The 13,785-nt window shown below is 43.1% G+C and overlaps 1 protein-coding gene across 2 annotated transcripts in view; it reads left to right on the top strand.

Annotated features, from left to right (window-relative positions):
• Window positions 1-2,034: 2,034 nt before the first annotated feature.
• FAM76A (family with sequence similarity 76 member A) overlaps window positions 2,035-13,785 on the top strand; it is a 34,659-nt gene continuing 22,908 nt past the window's right edge. For both annotated transcript variants that reach the window (XM_004005078.5, XM_004005076.5), the window contains exons 1-4: window positions 2,035-2,176; window positions 3,601-3,665; window positions 6,066-6,120; window positions 6,849-7,001. In XM_004005078.5, the coding sequence (XP_004005127.3) occupies window positions 2,096-2,176; window positions 3,601-3,665; window positions 6,066-6,120; window positions 6,849-7,001 (354 nt within the window). In that variant the 5' untranslated portion in view covers window positions 2,035-2,095. The remainder of the gene's footprint in view (window positions 2,177-3,600; window positions 3,666-6,065; window positions 6,121-6,848; window positions 7,002-13,785) is intronic.

The raw sequence follows: 13,785 nt of genomic DNA, 5'->3' as shown, positions 1-13,785 counted from the left end.
CTGGGAAGTAGGTGGGTCTAATGTCACGATTATCTTATTGCTTAGGGCAGGTCTTGTGCTTCTGCTGCACGGTTCTCTTGTTAAGCAAATCTGCTCTCTTAAGTAATCATTAACTTACAGGGGTTGCCCATATTTTTTCCACTTAATATCCCCTGGTGGGATTAACTATTTAATCACCTGCTCTGTCCCTGTCATATCTAGTTCCAAAGCATTTCCCTCATTCCAAAGGAAAACCACTTACCCATGAAGCAGCTTCCCCTCTTCCCCTCCAGCTGCAATTTCTGATCCCCACAACGACCTGATTCTACAACTGAGAAAAGTAAGGCTCTGAGCAGTTCAGCCATGGTGAGAAGTTTAGAAGGTTAAGGTTATAGAGCCAGTAGACATGGAGCACTGATTTTGCACCTTAGTTTTCTAACTCCAGAGTTTAAATCGTTGATTAATACACATATTTGGGACTTCCCTCATAGTACAATGCCTAAGAATTCACCTGCCAATGCAGGGAACATGGGTTCGATCCCTGGTCCAAGAAGATTCCATATGGTGAGGAGCAACTAAAGGTCCCTACACCACAACTATTGAGCCATACTCTAGAGTTTACCGGTTGCAACTACTGAAACCATGTGCCCTAGGGCCAGTGCCCTGGAAGAGAAGCCTCCGTAATGGGAAGAACTCGACAGGAGGCTCCACCAGTGCAACCAGACAAAGCCTGCGCAGAGGAACCAAGACCCAGCACAACCAAAAATAAATACATAGTTTTAAACAAATACACAACTTTTGGCAAAATCACAAGTAGGGGGCTGGATTTGGGTATCAAAGAGAAAATTTGGTGGAGGCGGGATTTATAAGCTATAAATGTGCCCTCGGTTGTTTAAAACTAGAAAACAAATCCGCACATTGAGGTAAAACTGCAATTAGTATGGCTCAGGTGGTTGGCAGAGTCAAAAGTAATAGCCCCAGAGCAGCTATGAAGCAGAGACTCGGAAAGGTCAGCACTGCAGGAAGCTTTGCCAGTCTCAAGAATAAAAACTTTGTAGTTCCTTGGACAGCCCCTAGACGCACCAGGCTGGGAACTGGAAGTGGGGACTGGAAAGAGGCAGAGTAGCTGGAAGGATGGGGCTTGCTTTCCGGTGGCCAGATCTAACCAGGAAATGCCAGGTGGTTGTTCGAGAGATATAAACTGAGGGTGCAACTGGATAAGACGCAGTAGAGAGCAGGCCTCAGGCCAATTGCATCCCACTTGGAGGCGTCCTCGAGGGTACAAGAACTCTCAGCAGTGGAGAGCCTCGCTTTAGTATCTGTCTTTTCCTTTCTGAAGGGTCAGCACCCCTCTTCCACAAAATAGGGGTGCTTTCTCTGGGGCTTCTCTTTCTCTCTGGAGGTCAGAGACCCTAGACCAGGTCCCTCTTTTTTAGGAGTCTCAGAGAACATTCGTCCAAGTTGTTTCTCCTGCTTCCGCTACTTTTTCGAGTTAGAGGGCTGTGCAGGGCCCTCTGGCTCTGAGGTTGGGGTTGTTTTCTCAAGCGCCGCCCCCGCCCGCTCCCCCCACCCCCAATCTTCTTCAGGCTCGCAGTGACGACCGTGCTCTAGTTCAACAATGCACCGCACTCGGCACAACACACTACCAAAGGGCAACTCCATGGAAACTGAAACATCACAACTCTGCGAAGGTATCGCGAGAGGCGCTGTTGCGCCTGCGGCGGAGAGAGGAGGAGCGAGGGCGGGAGCCGAGAGAGGAGTGGGAGGAGCCTAGGCGCTTCCTAGGTCCCGGGCGGGAGACCGCCCTTCCCAGAGGCGCCCCCGCGTGACTGCGCTTTACATAATCGAGGCCGCGCGCGTCATAAGTGGCGTACTCCAGTCCAGACCGAATCAGAGTCCTAAGAAGCTCTGTGTTCCGGCCCTTTCTCCTTGATAGACGTCCAAATGAACCAGTGAACGGGCATCTAGCTCTGCCGCGCCCGCCCTGGTCCGCTCGCACCCGAGGGCCCGCCTGCCTGCCGCAGCCCGCAGCCTGCCGCCGCCAGGTTGTGCCTCAGACTGTCAGATAAAGCGGCGGGCCGGGCCGGCGGGGCGGTGAGCGCGGCCCGGGCCGGACATGGCGGCGCTCTACGCCTGCACCAAGTGCCACCAGCGCTTCCCCTTCGAGGCGCTGTCTCAGGGGCAGCAGCTGTGCAAGGTGCGCGGGCTGGGGCGGCGGCCGGGAACTGGGACGCTCGAGGCGCGGCCCGGATCTCCCGGTTCTGCGGGGACGCCCGGCGGGGTCCACTGGCCAGGGCGTGGCAGGCCCGCCTAGCTGAGGAGGCGCACCCGCCCCGCCGGGAAACGGCGGGGCACGTGGGGGAGACCCAGGCCCCGTCCAGGTCCCTGCGGCCGGCGTGTCCGGGTGCTTAGCAACCGTGAGGGATTGTTCTCGGACCCCGTGAGGTCGGGGGAGGGGACACCTGGTCCCCGGCTCGCCCTGGAGCAGCGGCGCCGGAGATTCTTCTTGGGCTGGCTTCTCCCAGCCCCCGCCGGCATCTGATGGGCTTCAGACTTAGGGACCTCCTACCCCACCTGGGACTAAACTCCAGAGTCGGGTGCTGCCTGGGAAGATTGCCTCGAACTCGGGCGCCTCATGGGCACTTTTCAGTCAATTTCAGAGTCAGAGGTAGACAGGCTTCATAATAAAGCCCCGCAATCAAGCGCATAAAGCAAAAGGATGAGTTTTTTCAGCGTCTAGTTATTGACCTTCGGTCCTCCCCCTAACCAGCTGCTGTTCAGTTTTTACCCTTGAAGGTCCAAGTTCTCTTTTTCGTTTAAGTTGCTTCATCTTTCTTTGCCTATTTAAATGAATAGAGATGCTGTGCTGCTACTGCTGCTAAGTCGCTTCAGTCGTGTCCAACTCTGTGCGACCCCGTAGACGGCAGCCCACCAGGCTCTGCTATCCCTGGGATTCTCCAGGCAAGAACACTGGAGTGGGTTGCCATTTCCTTCTCCAATGAGGTGACAGTTAAAAGTCACCAAGACGACTGTAGAGTGATGTCGAGATATCTCCAGATTAATCCAGAGTTTGTGTGTCTATTATGGATAACTCATAATTGTGTTGAGGCAATCGTTATTGCCTCAAATGGCCGTAAATTTGACACTTTTTTGTTAACTAGGTATGAGAGATCTCAAAACTCAAATAGTTGAGTGCCTTTTTGGCCTTAAATACATATTTGTGTGTACGTGTGTATTTGCTTTTAAGGGAGTTTTATGTATGTAAGCAATAATTTTTATGCAGTACTCTGATTTCACAAATGAACCTGCTGAAAAATCACGCAGTGGCAGAGGCAGAACCGGACTAGAATTCAGGGCTTTTTATTCCTCATGTCTGAGGCTTATTCATACCTTTGTTTTACAATTTATGACTAGTTCCATGTAAATTCTTACTTAACTCCCACATCAATGCAGGGTGGTGATGCCAGTATTACAGACGAAGAAAATTAGTCCCAGAAAGTTAAAGTGACTCAGTCAAGCACAGTGCTTGTGCTTGGAATAGTACTCCCATCTTCTGCCTCCTCCTGAAGACTGTTTCCATTTCTGACTGCCTGTTAAAGCTGTATCCTCGTTTCATTTCAGGAATGTCGGATTGCACACCCTGTTGTGAAGTGTACCTACTGTAGGACTGAATACCAGCAGGAGAGGTAATCAATTGTATCAGACACAGGCGCTGCCATTTCCGGTTATAACGCAATGGATGCAAAATACACATTGTTATCTAGTTATTCATTAATTGCTTACAAATTACTTGTTTTTCATCCTCGATAATTTCATATTGTGGTTTGGATATTTTTGACACTAAGAAAGCAATCCCACAACAGAAAACATGAGTCTTGTGTTCTAGTACCGTTATACATAGAGTTTGAAGAAATTATAAGCTCAAAGAAGATACTTTTGGAAATGTGACAATCCTGATAAAGGGTTTGTTAGCCCTAGTCACATTTGAAAAAACTCACTTGCCTTTACACTTACCTTGTGTGAATCTCATTTTGAGAAGTGTGAAAAATACCTGGGTGTGAAAGGAGCACACATCTATGGGGGACTTTTTAATGGCAGCAGAGTGGTTTAGTGGTATAGCAAGTTCAACTTTTTTGTGGAACTGTAGCTGTAGGTAATATTACCTTAAGCAGGATGGGGTCTTATTTGCTAGCTCATACACTGACCTAGAAGCCTGAGTTCAGTCAGCGTCGTTTCAATTTTGGGACTATTTCCCCTGACATTTTGTTATGTGTATTTTCAAACAAAACCCAAAAAAACACTAGACTGTAAACACTCATCTACCCACTACTTAAATTCTACAATTTACGTTTAGTTTACTATATTTGCATCTGTCCGTCTCTCTGTCCATCAGTATATTGATACATCTTATTTGTGATGCAGTTTAAAGTTGTGAACATTAGTGTACTTGACCCTAAACACTTCAGCATGCATATCATTAACTAGAGTTCAGTTTTTGTTTATTGTTTTAACATGTGTTTTTAGAGGTAAAATCCGCACACAGTGAAATGCTCACATCCTATTTGCATCATTCGATGAGTTTTAAAAACAGTATACATCTGTTTTATCCCAAACCCCATCAAAATATAAAACATTACTGTCACCCCAGAGATTATAACTCCAACCTAGTCAGTCCCCACCCTCCTTGCTTTTTTCCAAGCAACTACTGTTCTGATTTTCCTTTCTACTGTAGATTAGTTTTACCTGCTCAAGAACTTCATATAAATGGAAACATATAGAATATGCTCTAGAAGCTTTATATTTTAGCTCTTACATTAGGCCTGTGATTCCATTTTGAATTAGTTTTTGTGTGTAGGGTGAGATATGAAGTTTAACCCTTAATTCATACCATACATAAAAATTAATTCAAGATGGATTATAGGTTTTTTTGCATTTTTTTCTGAGGGGTCAAGAAGATTTATATATATTGATATATATGTCCCACTCCTTGAGTAATCTAAGATAAACCAAATGTTCAACATCACAGCATCACTGATGCTAATTCTCTTTCTAGAGGTCTTTTTCAATGTACTTCACTTCCTGAACTGCCTTTTTTTTTAAACCCACTGGACCATCAGGGAAGTCCCTGAACTGCCTTTTCTTAATGGCAGAAAATTGCCCTGGGAAATATTTTGTTTGAATATCTCATTTTAACTTAATTCTTTCTACTTTGAGGTATTTCTTCTGGCTTTTAACTTTGTAGTCACTTTGATAGGAATTGTAGGGGGAAAAAAATCAAAGTAGTGAATATACTGGATTTTTATGTGATTTTGTTTTTAGCCCTCAAATATTGTTTAAACTGTTCTTAAACATCAGGTATTTGTTTGTACCTTCCTGTGAGAAGGGTTAGACTTTATTTGAAGATGATTTCTTTTCTCCAAGGCAATTTATCAGTTTAGGCAAGTTGGAAATACTGTGACCTGGATCTTCACTGAGCTACAAGGGAAGTCCCCTCACAAGGGAAAGGGTGTGTTTATTTTTGTCAGTGCTTAGCTCCTAGAGTACTTGAAATATTGAAAAAATATTTAATGTTCACATCTATTTCTCCACATCTGGGATTTTCATATACTTTTGCTTACAGAGGAGAATGTAGACAGAGTAAGGTCAATATGAATAGAGTTTCTGAGTTTATACCCCAAACACAAATACTTTATTCCTCATCTCAAATTTCTCACCTGGTCATCTGACTTAAGGGGGATTAATTTCTTTTCTGAGTACATTTTTCATCTGACATAATATTTCTTTTGATTGTCCTCTCCATATCTGATAATTTTACTGGGTAATACTTGGAAATTTCATAATCAGAAACAGCTCACTCTCCACTTAAACCAAAGCCTCTTTTATTTGAGCTGAAACTACAAAAGAATTAAAAGAGTTCATGGCCAGATAACTCAACCTTCAGTTAATCTAATATCCAAACCATTTTTTACCTTGGCACTTAGTAATGAAAAAATTCCTTGGAGTTAAGGAAGAATCTCTTTTGAGATGTTCTAAGTCAAATGACTTTTTCTCCTTACGAAGCCTTGTGTCTCTTTCTTCCTTAACAGTAAAACTAATACTATATGCAAGAAATGTGCTCAGAACGTGCAGTTGTATGGAACGGTAAGTAGGGTTTCTCCATACCTAACAGTGAGTAGTCTGGTCTCTTGGGACCTTACCTTCTGCGAACTGTTAATATAATTACAGTTTTTTAAATTAGAAGACCTAGTTATGTAAAAATTTCTCAGAAAAATGTATCTAGTATTTTAGCTTTCAAAGTTAGCTAATACTTAGTATTAATGAGTTCTGTGTTTATAGTCGCTATAACAGGTTTGTGATATAATTTTCCTTGAGAAGCTTCAGTAACCAGTATGTAAAGAGAAGGGGAAAGATGAATCCTATGGTGTGAGCTCTTTGTTTGATAACAGTTGACTTTCATTTTGATGAATAATTTTTTTTTTCCAGTGTTAAGGTTCAGCATACTGTGTTCTTGCAGGCATTCTCCCAACATGTTTATACACTGATAATGGCAAAGAGGCCTTTTCAGAGATTTGGAAGCGCTTGCTGGTTTCTCCAAAGAGCTAGTTCTGTTGAATTTGTTAGAGAAGTTCCAGCATATATGCTAATGGGATTTTGTTATTTTATTTAAAAATCAATAGGTCCTGTGCATAAAAACACTTTACATGGTATGAGAAATTGGGCTTTCTTTGATCAATGTAAAAGGAAATTTATAAAGTTGGGAATGCATTTTTGCATTGATTAGTGAACGTGTATAATAGAAATCATTGCATTAAAAAATGCACTGGTATTTTATAGTGTACTTACTTGACACCTTTTTTTTCCTCTTAAAGCCCAAACCTTGTCAGTATTGCAACATAATCGCAGCTTTTATTGGCAACAAGTGTCAGCGTTGCACAAATTCAGAGAAGAAGTACGGACCACCGTATTCTTGTGAACAGTGCAAGCAGCAGTGTGCATTTGACAGGAAAGATGATAGAAAGAAGGTAAGTCTCTGTGTTTTTCTTTTTTTCTTTCAGAGAAATTAAGATGGGCCAACTGTGTTAAAAAGACATGTAACAGAGACTGATTTCTCAGTTCCTCTCCAAATTGTTATTGACCTTGAGGAAGCTTTTCAGCCTTTGTTTTCTTCACTTATAAAATGTGGACCTTTATATTCTAACATTTAGCTAGTGTTTCATGAGAATCTAAATTACAGTGATCAATATCCCTTATAAGTGAAATGGTGATTGGCAAAATTCTACAAAACTCTGTAGGGATTGTGACTTAAGCAAGGTAAGTGTATTACCAGTTTTACAATCTAGCTCTTCAGATGTTTCTCTCTGTTGAAGTTGAAGATCACAAGAAAATGATACAGATAAAGGTCTATGTGGAATGATGGTACCTTGGTGGAATTAAAATGGTATAGATTTGGTCTGTTTAAAACCCTCCAGTGGCTTCCAGTTGCTCTTAGGATAAATCCCAAACTCCTTCCATCGCCTGCAAGGCCGATACCTGACTCTGTCTCATCACCCATTACTCTGCCCCCTTTCCGCTTGGTCCAGAGTCCTTCAGACGTGCTTGTCTCATTTGTGCTGGCTGGGTGTGCTGGATACACAGCCTTCTCCACAGTATCATGACTGGTTCCTCATGTCAGGTCTCAGCTCAGTTGCCGCCTTCTCACAGGGACCTTTACTAACGCTCAGTCACTCTATCATATACTCTGTTTATTGTCTTCAATAGCACGTAACATTATGAGAAATTATCTTGTTTATTTGCGTACATGTTTGCCTACCCTCTCTGGACTATGAGCTCTTTGTCCATCTTGTTTTCATGCTGTGTTCCCAGCAGTCTGACACATAGTAGTTCAGTTCAGTTCAGTTCAGTTCAGTCCAGTCGCTCAGTCGTGTCCAACTCTTTGCGACCCCATGAATTGCAGCACGCCAGGCCTCCCTGTCCATCACCAACTCCTGGGGTTCACTCAAACTCAGCGTCCATCGAGTCGGTGATACCATCCAGCCATCTTATCCTCTGTTGTCCCCTTCTCCTCCTGCCCCCAACCCCTCCCAGCATCAGAGTCTTTTCCAATGAGGGAACTCTTCACATGAGGTGGCCAAAGTACTGGAGTTTCAGCTTCAGCATCATTCCTTCCAAAGAACACCCAGGACTGATCTCCTTTAGAATGGGCTAGTTGGATCTCCTTGCAGTCCAAGGGACTCTCAAGAGTCTTCTCAAACACCGCAGTTTAAAAGCATCAATTCTTTGGTGCTCAGCTTTCTTCACAGTCCAACTCTCACATCCATACATGACCACTGGAAAAACCATAGCCTTGACTAGACGGACCTTTGTTGACAAAGTAATGTCTCTGCTTTTTAATATGCTATCTCGGTTGGTCATAACTTTTCTTCCAAGGAGTAAGCATCTTTTAATTTCATGGCTGCAATCACCATCTGTAGTGATTTTGGAGCCCCCAAAAATAAAGTCTGACACTGTTTCCCCATCTATTTCCCATGAAGTGATGGGACCAGATGCCATGATCTTCGTTTTCTGAATGTTGAGCTTTATGCCAACTTTTTCACTCTCCTCTTTTACTTTCATCAAGAGGCTTTTGAGTTCCTCTTCACTTTCTGCCATAAAGGTGGTGTCACCTGCATTTCTGAGGTTATTGATATTTCTCTCTGCAATCTTGATTCCAGCTTGTGCTTCTTCCAGCCCAGCATTTCTCATGATGTACTCTGCATATAAGTTAAATAAACAGGGTGACAATATACAGCCTTGATGTGCTCCTTTTCCTATTTGGAACCAGTCTGTTGTTCCATGTCCAGTTCTAACTGTTGCTTCCTGACCTGCATATAGGTTTCTCAAGAGGCAGGTCAGGTGGTGTGGTATTCCCATCTCTTATAGATAGTAGGTACTTGATAAATATTGTTTGAGTGAAAGAGTGTTGTACGGAAATTCTCAGTGTCCAGAGATGCTTTTCAGAGTTGGCTTAGTCTCTCAAGAGCTGACTCTTGTAACCCAATTCATTAATTTACAATGGGAGGAAGTAACTTGCCAGTGACTAGAGTACTTCTGCCTGCCAACCAGGGCACTTCTTCCCTGAATCAAGATACTGGAAAAGCTGAATTAGTAATCAGAAGGTAACATATAATAGTTGGAGCGAGCACAGGGTTTTCAGTCCCACAAATGTAGGTTCCATCCCACTCCTGGCTTAGCTGGATCATCATGGGCAAAGTTCTTACTCCTGTTATGCATTAGTTTTGTCATCTTTACAATGAGAATAACAGTGACTACTTCACAAGGGCATAAGGAGATTTAATTGATATAGGTATGTCATATAAAACACTTAATTTTGAGCCTAGGACATACTGTACTTCAGGAAATGGTACCTATATTATTATTAATTAGATTACATTAGAATTCATTAAGTTTCTACTTTCTAGTTACAATCCTGTGATTAGAGTTTGCATAATTATAGGTATCATCAATCACTTATTTACAAATTTAAGGAAACTAATCTTAGGGCTTAAGGGTGGATAATCTGGACTCAGTGGGCTTGCCAGGTGACTCAGTGGTAGAGGATCCACCTGCCAATTCTGGAGACATGGGTTTGTTCCCTGGGTTGGAAAGATCCCCTGAAGGAAGAAATGACAACCCACTCCAGTATTTTTTGCCTGGAGACTCCCATGGATGGAGGAACCTGTCAGGCTATGTAGTTCATAGGGTCTCAAAGAGTTGTACACGTCTGAATGACTGACCGTGCATGCATGCATAATCTGGACTCAGAGTGCCTGGGTTGGTCTTTGTTCTGTCACTTATTTGTTGTGTGACTTTGGTCAAGTTAATCTATCAGTGCCTCAGTTTCCTCATCTGTAAACGAGGCTGATCAGACGTCATCATTGTTAGGAAGGTTGAGTTATAGGGTGTAAATGCCTTCAGAAGGAATCTGGCACTTGATAAGTACTCAGTGTTATCTGTGATGATTTCTTTATGATAGTTTAATTCTCAGAGAGTAATTTTCTATTTTTAAAGTTTGTGAAGGGAAGATTGAAATAACATGTCCTGTGGTTCAGTATTTGATTTTCATGTTTAATGCTCTCTTTCAATGCGGTTGCTTTGTTTTCAAACCTGTCTTCAATGAAAGCTCTTTCCTGGCCAAGGTCTCCTAGAGTATTTTAAAATCAGGCCTTAAGCCACATCCCATAACCATGAAATGCACCTCATTGAAGTTTGGTTTCAAAATTCATGTATGTATTCATTAACAAATAATTACATGCTTGTCGAGTATCAGACACTGTTCTGGGTATTGGAAATACACTAATGAACTAAGCAAAAGACACTTTATTCTCTCAGAGCTTTTATCTACATATGTAAGAGATGGATGAGAACAAACAAGGTGTTGAGTGAACACAGGTTTTAGATGTAAGTGCTATAAAGAAACAGGGTCTCTGGTAGAGAGTGACTGGGGAGGCCAGTTTCAGTGGAGCATTCAGGAGGACCTGCAGGGAGATCGCATTTGACCTGAAACTGAACTTGACGAGAAGGAAGCTGCAATGGAAATCTCTGGAGGGCAAAGATCCTGGGAAGAGAGACCACCTATGGAAAGACCCTGTGGCAGGAGTAATGAGCCTGGGGGACTTCCCTGACATTCCAGTGGCTAAGACTCTGAGCTCCCAACGCTGGCGCGGGAGTCAGGGCTCAATCCCTGGTTAGGGAACTAGATCACACGTGCTGCAAAGAAAATCAAAGATCCTGCATGCAGCAGTGAAGGTCAAAGATCCCACATGCCACAACTAAGACCCAGTGCAGCCAAATAAATAAGGAGGCAGAGTGAGCACGGGAATGAGATTATAAAGGCAAGTAAGGGCTACATTTAAGTCAATGTAGGCCATGGTAAAAAATTTAAATTTTTATATAAGATAATCTATGATTTTAAGGTGAGGAGAGTTATAATCAGATTTACGTTTAAGAAGTCCTCTGGCACCTATGTAGGAATGGTTGATAGGGAGAAGAACAGAGAGATCATTTGGGTGAGTCATTTTAAAAAATATTTATTTGGTTACGCCAAGTCTTAGTTACAGCATGTTTTTAATTGAGACGTGCAAACTGTTAGTCATGGCATGTGGGATCTAGTTCCCCGACCAGGGATCAAACCTGGGCCCCTTGCATTGGGAGTGTGGAGTCTTAGTCACTGAACCACCAGCGAAGTCCCCGGGTGAGTCTTGTAGTTGTGAGAGATAAGAATGGCTTTGCTTGGGTGGAAGCAGTGGAGTTGGAAAGAAGTGGATAGATCAGACCCATGAGTTGCTAATGTAATAGGCTAGGAGAGTGAGGGGCAAAGAGGTTTTTGCTAACAAGATTGAAAAATACTTCAGATAAATAATGGTGTGGCTTACCTACCCATGTTCAAAATAGGGCAGAAGGTCCAATTTAGAGGTAAGACAAAATTAAAAACTAAACTGCCAAGACTAAAACTAAAATGCCCCAAACTGAAATTCTGTAAAATATCAGCACATTCCCTCGCAAGTGTGAGCTAATAGCTCTGCTGCCCTACCACTTGTACTAGTCCACTTCACAAACTCAGGCTTGCAATCTGAGTGTGGTACAGAGGGGCCCCAGCTTCAGAGGATTGTGGAAGCCCCATTTTGCTTTCCTAGCCCTGTGCTCTGCACCTTGGTGTAGAGGTGCTTCTGCCCAAAGTGATCGACTTTTTCTGTTTCAAACAAAGTGCCATAGTAGTCACCACCAGGGACTGGGGCCCTGGAAGCTACTTGCCCATCAGTCTTTTTCTGGAAACCTTTCCATCTGAGAAAAGATATCCAGCATACCACTTTATGAGTCGTCTATAAGGTATGAAAGCTAAAGTACAAATTATATGTTTTATCTTCTCCCTGCTGTATTTTCTTTGGTGAGAACTATGGAGATATTTCTGTCTTTTGAAATTCTTGTGGGAACTTTGCTCTGGTGTGTGTGAAGTTGAAGAAAAACAAAATAAAAAAATAAATATAATTAGCATGTTAAAATTTGGCCATGCCCCATGGCATGTAGGGTCTTTGTTCCCCAACAGTGGATTGAGCTTCTGCCCCCTGCAGTGGAAGCACAGAGTCTTCACCACTGGACCACCAGGGACGTGCCCAGTTCAGTTCAGTTCAGTCGCTCAGTCGTGTCCAACTCTGCGACCCCATGAATCGCAGCACACCAGGCCTCCCTGTTCATCACCATCTCCCGGAGTTCACTTAGACTCACGTCCATCAAGTCCGTGATGCCATCCAGCCATCTCATCCTCGGTCGTCCCCTTCTCCTCCTGCCCCCAATCCCTCCCAGCATCAGCGTTTTTTCCAATGAGTCAACTCTTCTCATGAGGTGACCAAAGTACTGGAGTTTCAGCTTTAGCATCATTCCTTCCAAAGAAATCCCAGGGCTGATCTCCTTCAGGATGGACTGGTTGGATCTCCTTGCAGTCCAAGGGACTCTCAAGAGTCTTCTCCAACACCATAGTTCAGAAGCATCAATTCTTCAGTGCTCAGCCTTCTTCACAGTCCAACTCTCACATCCATACATGACTACAGGAAAAACCATAGCCTTGACTAAATGGACCTTAGTCGACAAAGTAACGTCTCTGCTTTTGAATATACTATCTCGGTTGGTCGTAACTTTTCTTCCAAGGAGAAAGCATCTTTAATTTCATGGCTGCAGTCACCATCTGCAGTGATTTTGGAGCCCCCAAAAATAAAGTCTGACACTGTTTCCACTGTTTCCCCATCTATTTCCTATGAAGTGATGGGACCAGATGCCATGATCTTCGTTTTCTGAATGTTGAGCTTTTAAGCCAACTTTTTCGCTCTCCTCTTTCACTTTCATCCAGAGGCTTTTTAGCTCCTCTTCACTTTCTGCCATAAGGGTGGTGTCATCTGCGTATCTGAGGTTATTGATATTTCTCCCTGCAATCTTGATTCCAGCTTGTGTTTCTTCCAGTCCAGCATTTCTCATGATGTACTCTGCATAGAAGTTAAATAAGCAGGGTGACAATATATAGCCTTGACGTACTCCTTTTCCTATTTGGAACCAGTCTGTTGTCCCATGTCCAGTTCTAATTGTTGCTTCCTGACCTGCATACAGATTTCTCAAGAGGCAGGTCAGGTGGTCTGTATTCCCATCTCTTTCAGAATTTTCCACAGTTTATTGTGATCCACACAGTCAAAGGCTTTGGCATAGTCAATAAAGCAGAAATAGATGTTTTTCTGGAACTCTCTTGCTCTTTCGATGATCCAGTGGATGTTGGCAATTTGATCTCTGGTTCCTCTGCCTTTTCTAAAACCAGCTTGAACATCAGGGAGTTCACGGTTCACGTATTACTGAAGCCCAGCTTGAAGAATTTTGAGCATTACTTTACTAGCATGTGAGATGTGTGCAATTGTGCAGTAGTTTGAGCATTCTTTTGCATTGACTTTCTTTGGAATTGGAATGAAAACTGACCTTTTCCAGTCCTGTGGCCACTGCTGAGTTTTCCAAATTTGCTGGCATATTGAGTGCAGCACTTTCACAGCATCATCTTTCAGGATTTGAAACAGCTCAACTGGAATTCCATCACCTCCACTAGCTTTGTTCATAGTGATGCTTTCTAAGGCCCACTTGACTTCACATTCCAAGATGTCTGGCTCTAGATTAGTGATCACATCATCATGATTATCTGGATCGTGAAGATCTTTTCTGTACAGTTCTTCCGTGTATTCTTGCCACCTCTTCTTAATATCTTCTGCTTCTGTTAGGTCGATACCATTTCTGTCCTTT

The sequence above is a fragment of the Ovis aries genome, chromosome 2 (assembly GCF_016772045.2).
Source record: "Ovis aries strain OAR_USU_Benz2616 breed Rambouillet chromosome 2, ARS-UI_Ramb_v3.0, whole genome shotgun sequence".
Classification (NCBI taxonomy): domain Eukaryota; kingdom Metazoa; phylum Chordata; class Mammalia; order Artiodactyla; family Bovidae; genus Ovis; species Ovis aries.
This window is presented reverse-complemented; position numbering and strand designations above follow the sequence as displayed.